Source organism: Lissotriton helveticus, chromosome 5_1, assembly GCF_964261635.1.
Source record: "Lissotriton helveticus chromosome 5_1, aLisHel1.1, whole genome shotgun sequence".
In the NCBI taxonomy this organism is placed as follows: Eukaryota; Metazoa; Chordata; class Amphibia; order Caudata; family Salamandridae; genus Lissotriton; species Lissotriton helveticus.
Window position 1 is genome coordinate 1,794,610,224 of NC_136065.1, and position 22,927 is coordinate 1,794,633,150.

The window sequence follows — 22,927 nt, forward strand, 5'->3', positions numbered from 1 at the left end:
ATAAGAGCCACCTGGCTGGTCTTGTTCCATCCGTTTTCTAACTACTAGAAATCACGCTCACACGCAGGTTTTTTAACGTCACCATACGCTTTCCTGCATTGTTTACAAGCACAAAGGACTCACTGAATGGAGATTGTGCTTGTCACTCACATGAGTACTTCAAAGGCGGCATAAACCGGAAATACGTCTCTTTTTGTCTGAGTGGCATTCCTCACCTCAAGATTGTAGATTCTGAATCAAAGACACATGACATGGGCAACACCTAGTGATAAGCGCATTGTATGTTATTGTGCCGTGTGCACAACAATGTCCCATGTGAGATAGCAGTCGCGGGACCTTGTTAGGAGCATGGTGGTGGGAACAGAGGCCTGGACTGTGGGAGCACTGCGAAATACATGTCGCCAACCTGTCCCCAGCCCCGTGGGTTATCTGCACTCCCAGACCTGCATGTTTAATGTAGTGTTTGCCCATACGATAAGGAGCTTCCAAGAAGGATATACTCCCAGACCCACATCCTTGTGGCGGGAGACTTATGGCTGCGCTGCGCGGCTGCGATCCAGAGGCCTCTGTTTGCGCATCCTTGAGCACACTACGGAGTGAAGGAATCGCTTACTAAGAGTATGGTGGTATGGAGCAGGCCTCCTTGGCCTCTCCCTCAACTAGTTTTGTAGGACTCAAAAGCAAGCAGCAGACAGCCCATCTAATGCAATAAAGGCAAGAGGAAGCTATCAATGAATTTAGGTTCGACACAGTACCTTTGGGTAATTCAATACAAAAGTACAGGATCACATCTGTAAGCTGCTATTCCCACAAACTGCTGTGCCATGAATGAATATGTTGTCTGTGAGAGAAATATGCCTTGAGTGGCACTATATATGTTTAAACTACTACACCACGTCTTTGTTGACGCATCACACTTGTACAATTCACTGTAAGTGACCTACCCGTAGACTGTCATTGCTTATGTAAATATGATTATGTAATCTCCTTCTATTCCTATCGTTGTCCATCTTCTCACACCCTCACATCCAACCAAGGGTCGCTAAAGTTCGACTGACCCATCCCTTCTCAAGCAAACTTAACCCAAGGCCACTGGGGATGCCCTTTTGCTCCATTTGGTTTTTTTTTTATACATGAATTGACAGCTCCAGCAGGTCTATCGAGTGCAACCCCACCAATTTCCCAGGAGCAAGACTCAGTATCTTTACCTAGACAGTACATTATGACAGACCGGGGAGAATCATTACTCCCACAGTGCTGGCTGGGGAAAGGAGTACATCATAATTTGCGGGTCTAGTTCTTTTACAGTGCTTTAGCATATTCCTAAGAGCTTGCAATTTTCTAGATCTTTTGTAGGCAGATAAAGCCAGAGTCAGTTAATATGGTTAAATGGGAAACGCTTCCAGTCTCTGCCTTTCCATAGCCAGTCGTTTAATAATAAAACTAAATCATGCCCAATGCAAGTCCGAGACGGCCCAGTCGTAGTCTACATCTCTCCAGCCGGGTCTGATTCGCAGGCAGAGTGCGGCGGCCAGTGTCAGTCCGTTAGGCATCTGGAGGCAGCCTGGCATCAAGCCACACCCCGTTCAACACATGACCGGCTTTCCCGCTCTTCCAGGAGTGACTGCAATAACACCCCTCCGCCCTTCTCGTCAGGATGCACGTGTTCGTATGCCGTGGGTCAGGCGAGTATTCTCACCACTTCCGGCTCTGACCTCCACGTCCAACGTTCTGTTTGATCTCCCACGTGACAGCCGCGTGGCGAGGCCTCTTTCTGCAGCTTTGGTCGCCTCTTCCCGGGAAGGGCAGAGGGCGCTGGTCCAAAACATCCACTCGACCTGTGGCAAGTGCTCGCTAGTCAGGAGAAATGCTACGAGCCTTTGCATCTGAGCATGTGCCATTAATAAAATATAGAGCAAGGAGGGGTGCTTAAAATGTATTACATTAATATTTTAATGTTCTCGTTCTCAGACACTTTTCCTCACACCCCTCCACAGCGGTTAAACGTTCTTGTACTTGATGTTCTTAAAGCAAACTTCTGTATTCAGGCAGACTGCCTAACTAACAGTGGATGACCCCTACCAGGTTCCTTTAGTTCCTGTCGCCGTCCTCTGTACAGTGAATAAGATAACTGGGTAGGACGAGGCATTAGAACGCGCTCAGTAGGATTTTTTCTTATTCTCTCTCGCACGTTTCCTCACCTCCCTTACAGAATTGTCAACTTGAGCGTTGCTGATGTACTTGAAGGCAACCCTTGATTTCGAAAATTCAGGAACACTGCCCCAGAGGAGATGGCTCCTCCATGATTTTCAAATGCAACGTAATTTCGGAGTAGATTAGCCCACTAGTCTTGGACACTGTGCTTCATCTGCACGCAGATAAGTTCTTTAATTCTGGTGTGGAGTCGTGTTTTTCCTGCCAAGTGGTCCACTCTGTTATTATTGTTCTTGCTTTTGTTATGTCCTGCAGTAATCTCTTTCAATGATTCCACTCCTGTGTTCTTGGCACTGCTCACGGCTTACATGTGTACACCTCCTCCAATTGCATACACTTCTGACACTCCACATGGCAGCACCACTGCACCTGGCAGTGGCAAGAGAAGGTCACCATTTGGCTCTGTGTGTTGTAACCCCGCCCACAGCACATGCTCTCACAATTGGCCTCCTTGGAGCACGACCGTCCAGCAGTGCCTAGCGAGTACTTACTGGGCCGGCAGAAGCTGGGCGAGTCCTCAATGGACACAAGGTCAGTGTTGCGGGGGGTTCGGCCGGAAAATGAGTGTCCAGACTTTGGGGAAACCATGAGTTCTGAGTGCCCCATGGCGTCATTGGTGGCGCTGAAAATCTTCACGGCATTGTCAAACTTGATTTTCAGCAGCTTGCCTGTCTCGTGGAAGGGGGAGAGCTGCTTCCAACAGGTCCTCACGGCGCAGGAGCCAGACACTCCGTGGCATTTGCATGTGGTCTTTAAACCACTTGTCACTGCCTGAGGAAGAACATGAACAAAAATGATAGTCAGTCTCAAGATTGGCAGAAAGAAAATGAAAAATTTACAGAAACTTGAAAATGTCAGTTAATTATTGTTCGACAAATATGTACAAGTATGCCTGTTGAGGATTTTTTCAAATATAAACATAGAAGGCAGGTAGACACTGTATGGTCGTAATAAAGTATGTTCTTGGGAATTCTATGTGAAGTATTTTCCAAAGTATAAAAAAACTAGAACTAGCATTATCAAAGTTCCATTGCCATAGTTGGATTCAGCAGTAGTCTCTAACAAGATTATCAAAGGTTTGGTACATGTTCTACATCAAGAATATTTTCAAGGTAACATTTTCCGATTTTCCCTAATTAATAGACAGGCATGCGTATGTGTTGAGTTTCCTTCTTGAAATAAATTGAACAAGGGTCCAACAAGGTAGGTTTCCCAGATAAACTGATAGGTCATCTGAGCTGAAGGAGATTAGCACCTCCACCCTGTCATCTGAACACCTTCAAGTGGGGATTAATCCACACGTGAGACACTAGGCACATTCTTATCTAGTTTCTATACTGAAAAGAAAGACTTTTGCAAAATGATCACCAACCTTAAACCCTGCCTTTGGTGCTGAGTATACTATTTGGCTCCAACAACAAATGCCGCCTATATGTGTTACACAATAATGGGAAAGAAGTAGTTTGAGGGTAAACTGAAGTTTTTTCTGCACAAAAAATTGGTCTCCAACGCCATTGTATTATACCAGTGGTTCCTAACGTTTTGACTTGCGTGGACCCCAACCTAATCATTACTGGAATCCGGGGACCCCCACTAAATATTTGTTGGAATCCAGAGACCCCCACGGAGTCCTTACTGGAAGCCGGGAACTCCATCCTAAGCAATTTTGATGATTTGAACCACAAAACAAGGCATTATTTCATTCACAAACAAACATACCCCCCAAAAAATGTGTAATTTATTGGGAAGATTGGAGCATTTCTAAATTCAATTGTCCATCCTGTATTCTGCTTCATGCATTTGCACTGTCCCATGAATCAATCTAAGGATACCAGCATTATTTTAGCCTCGAATTTCCAATTCATTCACATTTACAGGATGTTTCAAATTTTTCCATTTTCAATTTTGCTTTTATATACAATTTATTCAACTGTTAAATTATTTACTTTTCCAAGTTTTCACGGACCCACTGAAAAGTCTTTGCAGACTGCCAGAGGTCCCTGGACCATAGGTTAAGAACCCCTGTTCTATACGACTGCGGCATATAAAGCCAAGTGGATCCCCTTTGCATACATTTGCACTGATCATGATGTGCAGTTAGAATAATTTCCTGAATTTGTTTGTTTCTAAAGAATGGGACTAGAATTTGGATATATATTATTTGACCTTATATCAGTTGGGTTAACCCTTCAAATGAAATATAGGGGCAAATTATCATTCAGTTTGTTATATCTTGCCACATCATTGTTGTTTCTAATTTTGTTCCATGTTTTATTTCTGTTTGTTTTCTTGAGAAGCGGATAAGAAGGATGTCAATTTAAGCCACTTTTGGATTTTATTTTGGGCACTATGTTTTTACTTACTTCTTTGCGTGGTAACTTGTTTGTGAATTTAGAGAGAAAGTAGAAGTCTGAATGACATTTTCTTCCCTACCAAACAATCTGTTTCTTCTGTGTTAAACTATTGAGAATGTATTTGCTAACAAGAGGAGCTAGACATTCCTATTTCTGTTACCTAGAACCCTTTTCAGTAGCACCTATCACTACTTCTGATAAGAGGGAAAACGAAGGTGAAAAAAATGCCTCTGAACATGCTCTTCACATGTATCTGCTCATCGAGCCCTACCCACTGCCCATCTGATTTGAAGGACAGAGAATGGGCAGCACAATAGCTTCATCACAGAGATGGACCGAAGTGTAGAGATTCCAGTCCCCTGCCCTACATCCAGGAAGGAATTAAACATGAACCATATACTTGCCCTCTTCTAGACCACAGCGCCTATCGCTCCTATGTGGCAGCTGAAGATCAGATTGGAGGCGTGAGAGGTGACCCTCCTAGCATCAAGTGGACTTTGTTCATCTGATGTGGGTACTCCTGGCCTGTTTTAAAGCATTTATGAGCTGATGAGGCATCCATGAATTGCTGGTGAAGTAGAGATTATCACCACTGTGTGTTTACCAACTAACTCACTATGTTAATGCCCAATGATAATATATGAAATATAGCACAAGAAAGAGTTCTGAATGTTCTCTTTCTCTCTTTGTCCTAATGAACCTGCTAAAAAGTGATGGCCTGCCGAGGCTGCTGTTCAGACTGAGAAAACATGTTCTTTTCTCCTGTACTGGGAATTTCTTGAATGTGTGTGGGTAGGAGTGGAGCTGAGTTGAGTTTACTTTTTGGGACTATAGCTACCATATAAGATAGCAAGTAACAATGCAAACAATGAATGGCAATACTAACATAGCCTAATCATGTATTTTGAAGCAGCTTGTTTGCTGCCAAAGTGAATTACTGGTACTGATAGCAAGTGTTTACTCAGTAGTGATTGTTCATAGCTTGATCTTTCCTATATTCTCAAACATGACCTTCAAACCATAAATTCAAATTTTCTGTAGCTCGATGAGATGAGATTTACAGCTATCGAATCTAGTGAGGGATATTTACAGGAAGTTCGGGTTCTTAAAAGGAGGGCTGAACAATAGCAGAGCCTGTAGATCTCACAGTTGTTTCCATTGCCATAGTACAAAAAATCAGAATGGATGGCGGTGCATCACAATGCATGTGCAGGCATGGACAGCCAGCTAAGAAGGATTTTTGTTTATGGCAAAAATCATTGCAAGACTGCGGTCGATACAAGAGCACGCTTGTGCTGCGTTGTGACACGGTGGCATTCATTTTGGCACTTTTATGACCAATATGGCTGACAGCCATTCAAGAGAAATGTTTAAAAAAGTATGAGTGGGAGCACATAACGAAAAAAGCGCATAACCTGGTACCAGTCTGCAGTTAGCGACAGGCCCTCGTAAAAGAAATTGTAAAAATATATATATATATATATTTATGTATATATATATATGTGTGTATATATATATATATATATATATATATATATATATATATATATATATATATATACCTAGCATTAGAACATTGGAATGTTGGGAGCTCCATTGAAAACAATGGAGTGCTATGGGCTTATAATGGTTGCTATAAGCCTGGAGCTTCAACACTCCAATGTTTCTTTGTTCACAGCTCTGGATGTGTACAAAGGCTTCAAGGAGCCTGCGGGGATTCCAATCCCCTCACGCTCCCGAAAGGCTTTGTTCTTTTTTGTTAGAACATTCTACCCTCTAGTGGCAGAATGTTCTAATAGCCTTATAGCCCTTCGTAGCTGGGCTATACCGCTATTAAAGTCCCTCTCCCTTGTTAAAGGGCCCGAGCCGCTGGAGAGGGCCTTTGATAGTCGGTATAGCCCTCTACGGCGGGCTATAAGGTTATAATATTATATGGTAAAGTTGTCTGTCGGCGAGGCCTAAAACGTGATTTTAAGTTAAATGAGGAGGATTGCTGACAAAACAAAAACATTTGTACTGTGTACCATAGGTGAAAGAGACATTGGGATTTTCTGCCATTTCTTAATTCAAGTCTCGGCCATTGTCCACCCTTCTTATCTCAATAAATTAACCAGGCATATGCCAATCAGCCATGGCCCTCTCCAAGGTGACATGGTGGGCAAAAAAAAACGATAGACTGGGATGTGGCCTTGAGTAAATACAAGTAGCTGAGATTATTTCAAGCATGCCACCCATCACTTTTTTTTCTTCCTCAAAGCGACACCCTAACTGCAAAATATATGTCCAGAGGTGGGCGCTGGACTCACTGTGCCATAAGACTCAAGCTGCACCCTACTGATGTGACACAAATGGGCCAAAATCGGTTTGGAGTTGCCTCTCTTCCTATTTAGAGGGCAACTGGTATGTCAGTTTGAACTGCAGTGTTCCTATTGGAGAATGACCAATGCTGATTTGTACATGGCTGGTTCCTGTCTGAGGTGGCATGGTAGGCAGGTCAATCAATGATGCACAGGAATGCAGCCCTTAGTAATTACCAGTGGATGAGATGAATTTAAGAGTTCCTACCAATGTCACAAAAGTTCATCAGTCAGAGTCTGTACCAGTGACAGCTGCCAACTTCGGCGAGTGGAAGCACGGGCAAATAGGTGGTGGGTGGGTGGTTTCATAAAATAAAAACAATTAATTAAGTAAATAAAAATGCACTTATTATGGTTGCTGCTGTGTCATCCTCACTTTGTCTCCTTACCTCGTCACTACAGGACGCCAGCTAACTCCCTTAATCAATCCTGGCACTGCTCTCGTGCTGTTAACCAGCGTCAGAGCAGCGGCAGGATTTGTGAGAACGGCTTCTATCAGCACTCACAAGGAGGCTTTTGCTTTCTCTAACCCAGCTGGCTTAGAGAGTTTTAAAGTGCGCATGTGTGGCTGGCCGTCGCAAGACGACCAGCCAATGAGACATGCGCATTTTAAACAAGTGCAAAGGCAGCCCACCCTCCTCTCAGCTACCATTCAGGAGGCCCCACCCCATCCTAACACCACTCCATTCCGGACAGGGTGACGAAAAATAAAATGGTAATGAATTAAACTCATTAACATGTTATTTTTTAATCTCTAGCGGCATTTCAGTGGGGCGACGCTTCTCAGCTATAGCGGTGGAGCCGCTCCTGGACTGAACCTCTGTGTCAGTCACAGCAAAGAACTGTTGTATTTATCACACATTCCTTGACTGTAAATCTATTTACTTATACCATTATTAAAAATGTATGCAATATGACATTCTTTTATTTACAAGGTTTTTTTTGTACTGTGTCACCAAAATATTTCCAAAATAAGCCTCAGTGATTTCAGCAGGAAGCATTCAGTGTAACTGTACATGTTCTGAGGTCATTCAGATAATTTCAGTACACCAGTTCTTTTATTCTACCTTTTTTAAATGGAAACTGCAGTTTTTTATTTTGGAATAGGCTCTGAGTCTCATTTTTTCCTACTGGCTTTTTTATGTGGAGGTATACAGTAAGCTCTGTAATGCATAACCTGATTGACATTTCTCAAAGTGTTTAAGGGTTTTGTGGTCCCATTGATATCAGAAGACATGCTCAGCAAGCTGGCTGATGACGTCTGATGGGATCAGGAGATCACAAGTTCAAATCCTAGAAAGGCTAAGTGAGACTTCAATCAATCCATGGTAAGTAAAGTGAGGGCTTTAAACTAGATAACACCAAACCTGTTAAAAAGCACTTAGAAATGTCAATGGTATGGCACAAAGCACTACATAAGAAAAGTTATCATTATTATCATATACCTCTGCATGAAGTACTCAACAACATGTTACTGACAACTAAACCAAGTTCCTGGACAACTGCAAGAACATGCCTACAAAAATCTGTCCACTAATATCTTTCCTTCTACATAAAAAGTTTTGAAGTGAAAGACCCTCCATGTGCCATGTCCAGCCTGTGCTCTGCTTACTTTGATGCCCACAAGTGTGTTGTGGATGTCCACTTTTGCACGTAGGTCTTTGTTGGTCTTCTTCTGCCCCAGGAAGTTTTTCAGAAAGCGGGCGCTGTACTTGAGGTTGTCCCCACACACGCCCCACTGCCAGGCCTTCTGGTACTCCAGATCTGGCGAGTCGTCACACGTGCACCGCTCCATGCGCCCGCTGCTGCACGCCTTTGCCAGGGAGTGGCTGAGAGCTGCTGCTGAGACTGCATAGAGAAAGGCAGTCTCTTTAAAGCCTACAAGAAAGAAAAAAGCAGCTTAAGAACTCTTTTTATGTAAACATGGCAAAGGGCACTACGGCATTGTTTAATTTGAAAAAAAAAAAGTGCTGGGGCCCTCGCTAGGGGGCCACCACAGCTTGTATCACCCATTGCCACTGGCAATGACAGTACCAGCACAAGTACTAACCATCACACTCCTACAAGTGTGACGTGACAGAGCAGACTATTCCAGGCTCCCAAAGCTATAGGAATGGGCTTGGGCATGAGGGATTAGTTGTTTTTAATGTATATTGAATAAAAAAGCAACTGTTGTTCTGCTCATCTGTAAATTACACAAACATTGCCACCGTGTGGCTGCTCTCATTAGTGCTGGTGTTGACAATTAAGTGTCGGTGCCGAGCACCAGAAACCACTGGCTCAAATTAAGCACTGGGACTACCTCTTTGGAGGTGAAGGAAAATGGAAGAAAGATTACTGTGATGCGCAGTGGATTGCCACTGGAAAGCGTAACTTGAACAATGTAGTGAGAAGCTTTTCACTTCTGAATGTCTTTGGGAATTTACAGATTTTCACCATGGAGGATTACAGCTATAGTGACTGACTGATCAAAATAGGAGTATGAAAATGTGCAGGGCAATGAGGTAAGTGCCTGTTCACTCATGGGAAGCAAAGAAGTGCAAAGACCACTATGGTAATCAAGAGAACACTTCTAGGTAACCTTAGAGAGTGCACACAGACTGTTGAGTGGATATACTCAGTAGGTGATGCTATGAGAATGGGTACAAGAAGTGAGGATGATAGTGGAGAAGGGGATTATTAAGCAGAGATGGAGTAGTAAAAGTATAAACCGAGCATTAGGATTAATTAGGAGTGGGTCATACTTGTGCAGCTTTCAAGACATGGACAGGTTGGGTTCCAGGCAATAGTGGAACATCAAATTTGTACCGGAGTGACTGAGCATGGGATACTGGTTTCTAGACAGTGATTAGGAATGTTTGCACATACCTCGTTTCAAGAGGCTGATCCGCCCCTCCAAGCTGCAGTTCCAGCGTTCGTTCCGGAACTGGTACTGACACTCTACTAGGCCCAGGCGGATGGCATCGCGCAAGGTGGCGGCCAGTCCAGGCTCCTTGCGGCAGAGCCTCCTCTGCTTGCGGGTGAGTTTCAGAAGATCACACTGCTTCAGGTGCTCCCGCCGAGGAGGCGGATTGGTAGATGGCCCCAATAATGGGAAGTGGGTCAGGGTTTCTTTACTCGTCAGTCTAAAGGCAAAAAAACATAATAGGAACAGTTAAAATCTTAGAGTTCTTAGGATAAGTGCTTCAAAAATAAATACAGCGTTGCGTGCCACTGTGATCACTATGTACAGTTTTTTATGGATGAGTCGGGGTAGGTGGCCCAACCGTTTACCACAAGGTTAGTGAGCTTACCGTTCTAGCCCATGATTTAGGCATGCTCAGGTAGAAATGATCAAGAAGATGGGAAAATACAAATGAACATGAACTTTACTGAGGTGTGGACCACTACTTGAAAACAGAATAGGTTGGTCTGTCTACTGCCTTGATTACCAGCTGAATAGCTTGTATAAGTTCCCTGTGTGAAGGTCACAGCCCTCCAGCACTAACGCACTAACAGCACTATGAAGGTCACAGCCCTCCAGCACTAACTGGATGTCCAGATCAATTACAAGTCTAGTGCTGCAACCTGATCTCACTCAAAACTGTAGAGGCAGTGCCAGCCTTGAGACCAAGGGCCTGATTCAGATCTTTGCAGATGGGTAAAACCGTTACAGCGGTGACGGATATCCTGTCAGCCGAAATATAAATCCCATAGGTTATAATGGGATTTATATTTCGGCTGACGGGATATTTGTCACCGTGGTGACGGAGTATCCCGCCTGCCAAGATCTAAATCGGGCCCTAAGTACGGAATCACTTTTTTAGATGTGTTTCACATCAACAGGGGTGCCCATGAAGTATAATTCCATATTTCACTATGGCTTTATCTAATTCTGCTACCATGGCACTATTGGCAGTCTGCTTCTTTCCGCACCTGCTCAAGCAGCACAGCCTGAGAGCCACTTGTACCCGGTATCATTAGAAAAGAATGCAGCTATCATTCAGGATCATATTTCTAACAATAATCTCAGACAACAGTGATGGAAACCTGGTTGTCTAATGGTCTTAGACCTTTTGTGAACCAACATAGTTGTCCAATGATCTAATCACTATCCTAGACAAACCTGGTAGACTTATGATCTTGTTGCAATCCTAGATTGACCTGGTTGTGAAATACTCTTATCGCTATTCTAGATAAACTCCTAATCAAAGCTTAAGAAAATGGGCACAACTAGATGATAAACTGAGGAGAAGTATCATTGCTGAGCAATCTCACATTGACATCATTCGAAATCACTGTGACCACCCAACCCACCATCATACACCAAATCCACAATAGTGAAAAACAGCTAATTTACCACTAGACTTAAAATCAGATGCTCCAATTAGCACTCAGAATGTCTACACAAATTCCTCAAATTAATCCTGATTTACCATTCAATGCCAAGTAACTTGCAGTCAGCCAAATTTATAAACAAGCAAGCAGTGAATCTAATATTAAGCATGCACAATGTGATGCTCTCTGAACAAATCAATGAACGCATCCAAGCGGCAAAACACTCTGTAGAACTGTCTTCAGGGTTGACTTCCCACGTGGCGGGAATCAGATGTGGCACCACAATCTCTGGACAAAACGTTCTACAGGATCTTGTCAGCTGCCCAAACTGGGCAAAAAACCTTTTAACATGGATCAATCACCAGCCATAACACGAACTTTTCATAAGCATAATCTGTGTCCTGACAAATACTGGGAGCTTTTAGGTTGCACGTGGTGCCAAGGCTTAGAGTGGTTTTGTAAAATGTAGCGCTGCAATTTTGTTAAATCAGATCCAAATCAGCAGAGAGCCTTAGCTATTACTCTGTAACATAGAAAATTATTTTATCAACAGATTGCTCTCCAGAGATGTTGACCAACTAAAAAATGAATCAGAGCCTTGGAACAAGGCAGCAAAAATCCGCATTTACTCTCCAGCAACCCGTGTGCCTAACCAGTGCAAATAGCTGCTTGACACTTTTACTAAAGGACTACTAGTCAGCAGTGGGTGTCCAAAAGCAAAATCTCTTCAGCAACCAAATGCGGGAACACCCAAGAGTCAGCGATAGCAATCTGCGGTATAGTTACGATATAAACGAAAAATGTGTATATTGGATAATAAATATAGTTACATAGGATCCATAGCTTCCTGGACAGGAAGCTAAAGGCGGTGAAACTAAGGCTACATGAATAAAGGCACTATTACAGAGATACCTGGAGCAGCAAAGATGGAAAGGTAATGGGCTACATTAGAACGTACATTCTTTGTGGGCCTTTCATGGGGAGAAGTGATGTTAAAATGACAAGCTCTATAACTTCATTTTGAACATTTAATAGCACATGGTTGACCTGATGGGTGGCGGAATGAGTTCCCCACACTTGGTGCTCTCCCCAAAAAACAGGACCTAAAAGCTTTATCATTCTTAAAAGCTGAATTCCAAGCACAAGTGTGTCAGTGTTATAAAGGTGCAACTGGCTGCCTGAGATGACCACGTTCATGGAGAGATAGTTTGGTCTCTCTGAGTGTAGTTCCGAGTGAGTAAGGTATGCTAGTTAAAAAAATCTATAGGATGGCATTTCAATAAGAAGATTGGTGAGATGTGATCATACTTTCATGAAACTCTACACAGATTGACAGCTGCATGCATTGTTACTTTGTGAGGAGACAGCTACAGTCTGGGAATACCTACAAGCAGTGAGATACCACAATCCAACCTCCAGAGTATGAGGGATTGATTTACTCGTTTGAAATGTTGGATTACAGGTTTAAATTCTTGAAGGTCATTGATTTCACATTGTTCAACTTTGACTATTAGGTTTATGTAAACGTTTAGGTTGAGGTTCTTACTAAAGATGATAAACTAAATAGTGTGCAATTCAGAAAAGATAGTGTGTTGAACCAAGGTTGTAGCAGTCCGGATCAGTTGTGGAGAGATCAGAAGGTACTCGATTATCAGCAGGGTTAGTTTTAAGATGATGGTACTTAGTCTGAATGCCCACCAAGATTTGGGCTAAGAGATCTACCTCTTTCAGTGAGGACTTTTTCTGATTATCATCAAAATAGACATGGTGCAAAATGTTAGGCTGTCTGAGAGTGCATGCATGATGTACTATGTAGGCGAGAGAATTGATGACCCCTTTGGTGTAGAAATTCTTTGTATTATAGGTGGAGTCAGCTATTTTTATGCATTGACACCTGCTCTCCAGATATGCCGTGAGCCAATAGAGGGTTGCAACGTTTAACCCTTTTCTCTCCTTCAGGATCTGCAGGAGAGTGATGTGATTCAGGGTATCAAAGGCCACTGATAGGTTCCGAAGGAAGGGCAAGCAGAAGCCACATTTGTCCAGAATGTACGAGCTGAGTCGACTAGAGTTGTGGTCTCTATACTGCATCAAGACCTGGAGCTTGTCAAGGAGGTTGTTTGCATGTACAGAGCATCTGACTTGGGTCTTCAAACAGTTCTCTGACACTTTTGCTAAGAAAAGTAAGTTTCAGACCGGTCTGTAACTGTCCAAATCATTTCAGTCCGCCCTATTCATTTTTCGTATTGGTGCGACTTTGCCAATTTTGAGCAATCAGGTATTGAATAGGTGATAATCAGGTTCACCCAGCAGGGTGTGAAAGAGTGAATTGTAAATTTTAATTTTGAGCACCAATCTGGGGATGGGTTCTGAGAAGTGGGAAGAATATTTGGTCTTGGTAGTAATATTGAGTAATACCTTGTGGTGATTTCTCTGAAGTAAGACCTGAGGTTCTGGATCATGGCAACATTGTCCTGGTTTCCCAAAAGTATTATGGGGAGAGCCCTATTTTTCACTCTACACAAAGATGGAGAACTCCGAATATGTTTTTAGGACAGTGTAACTAAGGCATTCATGATGAAACCCTGACTCACGATACCCCTCAAAGTGACGGCCAAAGCTTCAGGCACTACAGTTCTGTTCTTTGATCTATCTGTAGAACCTTAGGTTCCACTTGCACGTTTGGAGTAATCATGGCAACAACACAAAATTAGACTCCAAAACCATTGTTCTGCTGAGATATGCAGTGGGTGACATATAGGTAATACAAATGTGAACTAGGCGAGCTCTCCAAAGGTGTCCTTGTCACACTAGATTCATAGGGAGGGGCTGCTACCGAATGGGATCTTTGATCTGGTGACAGCAGACTCCCCAAAGGACCTGACCTCTGACTCCTCCCTCGTAAAAGTTGTTTTCAGGGGTAAGTTGGTGGCTTCAGAAAGGGGCGCGTAGTAGCGAATCAAACTGGGTCAGATTAGACCTGCTATTCCTATTCTACACTGACACCATGAAAAGATGCAGGTTTCTATTTCTACTGATGGACTTATTAGTATATAGTATAAAGTACACTTTACAAGTTCTTTGAATTATGGATAAAATTAATAAATTAAGATCTAAAGTACAGCTGTGAACTCTATAAAAATATTTAATAGACCGGTGACCGTTTCCAATGCCCAGTCCTTATACAGCAATGGATGAGAGAGAGAGAGAGAGAGAGCAGTTTGTACATAGAAGATGGACAAAAACATAAATGCCGCAATGTTAGTTGAGTCCCTGTGACTTGCCTCTGGAAACACCTCAACTCAGAGGATCACATCTGGCATATAGTTATCCTCTCATCCTCATTCAAAAAACGACCACTATAAGAGTGTGCACGCTGCCATCCCTACATAAAGTAGACCTTTCATGAACATTAGCTTTGGTTGAATTCTCCAAAAGCATGTCCATCAGCTTGTCAATTGCTTTACTGGGGAGCAGGTTTTGCTCCCCTTGTACAAGCTTTCGGCAATGACGTACATAGTAACATGCCCTAACAGTGATCTAGGATTCAATAACTATCCCTTCCCCAATCCCTAAACAATTCCATCTCCTAAGGTATCTTCCTTCCTGTTTAATATTTGGAAACTCCAGTTTCACTTTTTATCTTCAAATCAGTATACCCTTTTCCTTGGCTATAATGCTTCCTAAAGTTTGCTTGAACGGCCCAATAAGGGAACAGGCCTACTTCCCAACTCACCTTTCCTTCTCTCTCTCCTCTTACTCCTTCTGTTGTTTTCTTTACCTGTCAACCTAATCTCTTCCTTAGATCCCTCACACCACCAGGAAAACCCCCCCCCACCCCTGAAGTGTTCTTTCTGCCCCCCATCATTTCCGCCTCACCCACCATGCCTCCACGAACTCTAGTACCTTCTCCCAAAAAATCTGGTTACCCAACAGAAAAAAGTTGCACCAGTCATACCAGAACCACGTAAGGCATTCATAGACAGGGTGGACTAGAAAAGGATCCGGAAGAGGTCTTTTTGACCTCAAGTCCCACTATCTAGGCATTATGTTATGTTATGTTAACTGAGCTGAGCTTAGCGGATCCCACCACACACTTCCCAGGCTATACCATCCTACGGCCATTCTGTCAGAGTCCAGTCCCATTTGTGATCCTCAGCACTGCCCCTTGCCTTAGCTCAGATGGAGTGGCTGCTGCAAATCCCTATTCCTCTTTCTATCTCTCCCCACTATTGGACCTGGCAATAAAACTGCAATGTCAGTCCTGGGCTTTCGTAACCCCACACACTGTCACTCATCCATTAGCCTAGCTTCTTCAAATCGCTTTCTCTCATTCCCAGGGCAAACTCCTCGGTGTACCCCCTCACCCTCCATCCTGAAACAATAAATATCAAAACGCTAGATATTCCACCCTCCCTTATGCAGGCATCTACCCCCCCCCCTCCGACACCAGTCTGGCTTTATCCCTCTTGTCTTTTTCGCGAACATCTGATTCTCCGATCCTCACTTCGCTGCCCACCACACTCTAGTTTGCCTTGGCTTTCCTTACTCAGATCCACATCTCATCCCTCATCAACCACACATCCTCCAGCTGTAGCCGTTCGTGCGCTTTTGCCCCCACCATCTCTGATACATGAATGTCTCAAACACATCACCACAAAAATTCCCCCTTCCACATTTCTCTAGCCCAGCCATCTATTTTCCTTCTAGCCAACTCCACCTCAAGCACCTTGCTTGGCTCATATTCCCAGCACCTTTTCGCATACAACGCTGCTTTTGCCGCTGGCCCAACACTTTTTCTGTTTGTCCCATCAAAAAGTCCTCTGTCTCCTTTCCTGCTCTCTATCCTGCTTTCACACTTATAACTCCTGCGTGTGCCTGAGTCCAGGATCTCCCTCCACGCTGGGCAGTACCTCTTTTTCACTGATCCAGCTCAGGATTTCTAGGTCCATGCCATGCCCTCACTAACCGACTCGCCACATTTCGATAGTTCTGCCATAGCTGTCAAGTTCACTTCTGGTGCAAAACCACAGAACCTCACCACTGTGAACATAACACGCCACCCACCTAATTGTAAAGTTTTGCGATGTATCACTTGCATGAAACCTCATGTTCCAGTGCAAGAGCAGCAATGCTGGCTCAATCAGCAAACTCACCACAATCTAGTGACCGCATCACTGGCTTACTGTCCACCATGAATGTCATCCTGTCCTGCTGCTTGCCATTCCAGAGCCCCACTTCACTACCAGAATCACCAGAATGAATAAATGAATGAAATGCTACTACTCAAGTGCAAACGGTGTCTCCATGAAGTGCCCTAGAAAGGCGATGCTGAGAGGCCCGCTCTCTGCCACATCTCTGGAAACCACAGCCACTTTTAGTACAGCCCTCTCCTCTCAACACGCCAGAAAGACATTCTAGGTCACTGGGTTGTCTTGCAGCCATAAAGTCACGCAGTTGTACTGTTCAAGCAACCTCACCCACACTTGCTGTCCCTCGTCACTCTGCTTGGTTCCTGATCCTGTGGTGGGGTGATGACACCACTCTCATTGTAGAGAACGGTTTGCTTGGTGTGAAGCCTCAGGGACCAGTGCATGGCTGAAACTTAAAGAAAAAAGCTACACTGGTCTAGTGATGGCTGGGTCATAGCACTTTTTATGTGTTATGGTGGGTGGAGGGTAGCACCACGAAGATTGCAAGCTACAACCCAAACAGCGGGAGAGGGCAAGCAGCTACACAGTAAACAGAAGGAGGGCAGGAGGGGGCAAGCAACAACACAGCGGATGCGAGCAACAACACAGAGGGTGGGGGGGGCACCACGAAGAGGGCAGGCAACAACACAGACAGCAGGAGATGGCAAGCAACAACATGGTAAACAGAAAGAGGGCAGGAGGGGGCAAGCAATAACGTGGTAAACAGAAAGAGGGCAGGAGGGGGCAAGCAACAACACAGAGGACAGGAAGGGGGCTAGCATCAGCACAGAGGATGCACGCAACAACACAGAGGGTGGGGGGGCACCACGAAGAGGGCAAGCAACAACACAGGCTGCAGGAGAGGGTAAGCAACAACATGGTAAACAGAAGGAGGGCAGGAGGGGGCAAGCAACAACACAGAGGACGGGAAGGGGGCCAGCATCAGCACAGAGGATGCACGCAACAACACAGAGGGTGGGGGGGGCACCACGAAAAGGGCAAGCAACAACACAGACAGCAGGAGAGGGCAAGCAACAACATGGTAAACAGAAAGAGGGCAGGAGGGGGCAAGCAATAACATGGTAAACAGAAAGAGGGCAGGAGGGGGCAAGCAACAACACAGAGGACAGGAAGGGGGCTAGCATCAGCACAGAGGATGCACGCAACAACACAGAGGGTGGGGGGGCACCACGAAAAGGGCAAGCAACAACACAGACAGCAGGAGAGGGCAAGCAACAACATGGTAAACAGAAGGAGGGCAGGAGGGGGCAGGCAACAAGACAGAGGACGTGAGGGGGCAAGCAGCAAAACAGAGGATGCAAGCGACAACACAGAGGGTGGGGGGGCACCACGAAAAGGGCAAGCAACAACACAGACAGCAGGAGAGGGCAAGCAACAACATGGTAAACAGAAAGAGGGCAGGAGGGGGCAAGCAATAACATGGTAAACAGAAAGAGGGCAGGAGGGGGCAAGCAACAACACAGAGGACGGGAAGGGGGCTAGCATCAGCACAGAGGATGCACGCAACAACACAGAGGGTGGGGGGGCACCACGAAAAGGGCAAGCAACAACACAGACAGCAGGAGAGGGCAAGCAACAACATGGTAAACAGAAGGAGGGCAGGAGGGGGCAGGCAACAAGACAGAGGACGTGAGGGGGCAAGCAGCAACACAGAGGATGCAAGCGGCAAAACACAGAGGGTGGCGGGCACCACGAAGAGGGCAAGCAACAACACAGACAGCAGTAGAGGGCAAGCAACAACATGGTAAACAGAAATAGGGCAGGAAGGGGCAAGCAACAACACAGAGGACGGTAGGGGGGCTAGCATCAACACAGGATGCAAGCAACAACACAGAGGGTGGGGGGGCACCACGAAGAGGGCAAGCAACATCACAGACAGCAGGAGAGGGCAAGCAACAACATGGTAAACAGAAAGAGGGCAGGAGGGGCAAGCAACAACACTGAGGACGGTAGGGGGATAGCATCAACACAGATGATGAAAGCAACAACACAGAGGGTGGGGGCACCACAAAGAGGGCAAGCAACAACACAGACAGCAGAAGAGGGCAAGCAACAACATGGTAAACAGAAAGAGGGCAGGAAGAGGCAAGCAAGAACACAGAGGACGGTAGGGGGGCTAGCATCAACACAGGATGCAAGCAACAACACAGAGGGTGGGGGGCACCACGAAGAGGGCAAGCAACAACACAGACAGCAGGAGGGGGCAAGCAACAACATGGTAAACAGAAAGAGGGCAGGAGGGGGCAAGCAACAACATGGAGGACAAGAGGGGCCAAGTAGCAACACAGATAGAGGAAGGAGATCAGTGGGGCAACCAGTAACATGAACGGCAGGAGGCAATCAACAACACAGACAGCAGGAGGGAGCAAACAACAACACGGACAGCGGGAGGAGGGCAAGAGTGGCAAGCAGCAACACGGGTGGTGGAAGGAGGCAAGCTACAACACAGACAGTGGAAGGGGGCAAGCAACAGCACACAGTGGGAGGAGGGCTGGGGGCAAGCAGGAACATGGTATGTTAAGGCTATTTGTAGAGCACACTATCATCTGCAAGGGTATCATGGGGCTGTGCATGTGTAGGAGTCTGGCCATGTGAGTGTGGGGCGCAAGCTAGTTAAAGGGCCAGGTCTTCCGTCTCTTTTTTTTTTTTTCCTTTATCCTCATTTATTGCCATGGTTCCAAACTACTGACAACTTAGACAGGAGAGAGAAGAAAAAGGGTGCCGCCGTGCTGCCTCAGTCAAGACTGGTAGGGCGGACGAATTGTGGGTGCCCGATCCCAACAACAACGACTGGCTCCCCCTTAGTTTGACCCCTATTGTCCAGTTGACAGATGTTGACCAATCTCTGGTTGCCTCGATTGCTAACAACAGACTATGTACCGAGCGGAAGAGGGAGAGCGGCCAGGTGAAGTAGCAGGGAGGTTGTACCATGGCAACATAATCATTGGAACTGGGAAAAGAAAAAAAAACAGTTTTCAATGAGACCAGTCTAGTAGGTGCCAAAAGGCTCTCTTATCTTGTTTCCCTGCCCTGGCAAGATCAGGTCTTCAGTCTCTTGTGGAATTCAGGATGCAAGGAAGAGGCTGCTGGTATGAAGTGGGATGTTGTTTATGCTTTGCGTTGGGCTTGCCCTCTTGGTCTGGTCCTGTGTATTCAGGGGGCATGTGCAAGAAGGTGTCAGCTGCGTGGAGGTGCCTGGACAGGTGATGGATGGAGATACAGTTCTTCGGGTAGGCTGGGCCATGTTGTGGAGTGGTTTGAAAGTGTGGGTGAGGAGCTTTAACTGTGCACGTTTGTATTTCAGGAGCTAATGAAGGTTCCTCAAATATGGTGTGATGCAAGTCCTGCGTGGGATGTTTGAGTAAGAGTCTGGCTGCTTCTTTCTCGATGGTTTGCAGTCTTTGGTTGAGATGTTTGGTGATTCCAGCGTAGAGAGAGTTTTCATAGTCCAGCTTCCTTGTGTAGAGGGCGAGGGTAACAGTTCTTCTGGAGTTACTCAGAAGACATTTAAACATCTTTCATCAGCGTCTTCAGGGTGAGAAAGGAGGATGCAGTGATGGCGTTGACCTGGGTGGACATGTCCAGCTTGTTGTCAATTACACCCGGAGGTTTCTGGCTTGTGAGAGTCAGTGTGAGGATGGCTGGCCACCAGGTGGAGTCCCATGGGGATGCGTTTTTTCTGAAGATCACTACATCTGTTTTAACAGTGTTAAGTTTTAAATAGTTGGACTTTATTCTGGTGGCGTCTGAAGACATGTAGGCAGCAAACTTGTTCCTTGTGTTGAGGGATTTCTCCGAGAGAGACAGTATAAGTTGTATGTTGTTGACATTGACCTCTTTCATGCCTACACGGCGGTAGACCAGCTGGCACATTATAGGGGTGCAAACAAGAGCACAGACAATGGTTGGGAGCAAGCAATAACACAGACAGCAGTTGGGGGGAAGCAACAACAGACAGCACGAGGAGGGCGGGAGAGGGCGGGAGAGGGCAAGCATCAACTCTGAGGGCCAGTGAAAGCAAGCAACAACAAAGACAGTGAGATGAAGGCAGGAGGGGCAAGCAACAACACAGACAGTAGGAGTGTGCAAGCAACAACACGGATGGGGGAGGGCCAAGCAACATCAAAGAGTGGGGAAACGAGAGCTTTAGGCAGACAGAAGCAAACAGGGAACACTGGGGGCCACATGAGGAAAACAGCTTGCAAACACATGCACTCACATGGAGTGCTGCAACAAAAAGAAATAATTATCTCACAAAACGCAAGCAGTGGAAGTACACAAATACGTGGGCCATGCTCCAGAGGAGTGCCAAACAGAAGAACAGGAGCGAAGCCCGCTAGCACTAACAAATCAGAAGCAACCATAAAAGAGTGACGATGAAGCTAATCAATGGTAAGCTAGATCCTTCATATCAGCTAGAAATAAAGCACCAAGCACCATTCTCAACCTCTGTCAATTACTAACTTATGAGCATTCCAGCCCAGAGTGTGAACAGATCCCCTCCCGATCCCATCTTTCCTCCTCAAGGAAAGGACAGAAAAAACAACGGCCTCTTATGGCCAGAATGTCTTTACCTCGAACGGTAACCTAAAGAAAGTTCAACCAGAATCAGCACAAAAGCCATTTAGGTGGTTGAACGGGGCACAACTTAAGCATAAGCCACGGTTGCAATGAAGATTCAAGTTAACACATCAGTACATAGCTCTCAGGTCAAGAAGGTGTGGAAATGTCATTTTGACATGGTGTAATATACAATGCACAAACAGTCATGTTCAAACACCACACCTGAAGAAGCGATTAAGGCGAATTGAACTGGTGTCTGCCTTTGAAAGCAGTCACCAGTTTAACTCTCCACTCCATATTTTTTTTTATGTGATAAACAAGCCTTTTTACCCATTGACCCTTTAAGGGAAGCCTACTGAAGCTGTCCTCACCTGGAGCACTTCCTGCTCTTTTCCTGTTCCTGTGGCGGTGCAACTGGAAGAAGGTAGAGGATGATTAGTGTATTCTAAGTCTCTGTGGGTATTTTCCTTCCTTTATCTGAGATTTCGCCCTGACTGTTTGGTTCTTCGCTCATCCTCATTGTTTAATCCTAACATTCTGTCAAAGTCCTGTATCTGTCAAGGGTTGGCTCCTCTTAATCCTCCTCTCTGTAGGGAGACCAGATTTTGAAAACAAAAAACTAGGACAGTCTGCACTCTGCAAATATAGACTAGGACTACAATTTTGCATCCACCAATGAGCACAGGATGACTTTTGTGGCAGCTCTCAGCAACATGGAAGACACAAACAATAAGGCACGAGGGCAGTTCAGTGCAGCCTTTACTCACAGTAGCATCTGTGCTAACTAAGGGGCATATTATCAAGGACAGGCGATACATTATCGCCGCTTTTATCGGCAGGAAACTGCCGATAAAGCTGCGATAATGGCCTTGATAATATGCAGCTTTATCGGCAGTTTCCTGCCGATAAAAGCGGCGATAATGGCCTTGATAATATGCTCTATGAATTCCAATCGAAGCCCATGTTAGATGTGAACACATCTAACATGGGCTTCGATTGGAATTCATAGAGCATATTATCAAGGCCATTATCGCTGCTTTATCGGCAGTTTCCTGCCGATAAAAGCGGCGATAATGTATCACCTGTCCTTGATAATATGCCCCTAAATTCGTTGCTGCTAGGCGCTGCTGCTAATTAATTCTTCACAGGATATCTTACCTCCTTCTGTGTTCAATACACCGTCTCTAAAAACTGGGACATGGGCTAAATTTAGTGAAATTTATCGGGACATATGGTAAAGAAACTGGGACTGTCCCGGAAATACAGGGACGGGATGGGGTGGATTATAATAATAATATTACATTGAGTGTGGGCGAAGTTATAATTGACCTTTCCAGAACTGGCTCATTCCGTGTTTCCGATTCTTTAAGTGTTGCTTTTGCTGTCGGTTACTTGGGCAAGAAGCCTTTAGTCTTCACAGTTAGTGAATGAATTGCATTGGTTGCTTCCTTGACCTGTGAACCCAATAGAGGCCACTTTCCCTTTTTAGTTCGGGGTCGATTCGCATGGGATTGCGGCCTCATGGGCCGGAAGTAAGGGAGTTTATCTTCTGGAAATGTGCAGGGCAGTTACCTGGACTTCTTGAGACACCTTTGTTGCACATAACAGGATCCGATGATCCAGGCTGTGTCTGCTTCTTTTGCTTCTGCTGTTCTGTGGTGTGGTGGGGCCTGCCACTGCTCCTGGTACTCTCCACTCTATCCCTTGTTTTTCTTCTTTAACAAGGTTTAAGGGATTATTATTTTCATTGAATGATGTCTGCAGCCACCGATGATTTCTTAAAGGAAAGCCTTGGACTAGAACCTAATGACACGGAGCCATCTGATAAACACACTAAGGGGCTTATTTACAAGAGGCCTGCGCAGCCGTAGCGTCACTCTGCGCCAAGGAGGCGTTCAATGGGCGCTGC

The 22,927-nt window shown here is 45.3% G+C and overlaps 1 protein-coding gene across 1 annotated transcript in view; it reads right to left on the reverse strand.

Annotated features, from left to right (window-relative positions):
- Positions 1-403: 403 nt before the first annotated feature.
- Positions 404-22,927, reverse strand: part of WNT9B (Wnt family member 9B) — a 53,590-nt gene continuing 31,066 nt past the window's right edge. The window contains exons 2-4 of the mRNA XM_078640657.1: positions 9,794-10,050; positions 8,538-8,803; positions 404-2,985 (exon numbers count right to left, since the gene is read on the reverse strand). Of these exons, the coding sequence (XP_078496783.1) occupies positions 2,512-2,985; positions 8,538-8,803; positions 9,794-10,050 (997 nt within the window). The 3' untranslated portion in view covers positions 404-2,511. The remainder of the gene's footprint in view (positions 2,986-8,537; positions 8,804-9,793; positions 10,051-22,927) is intronic.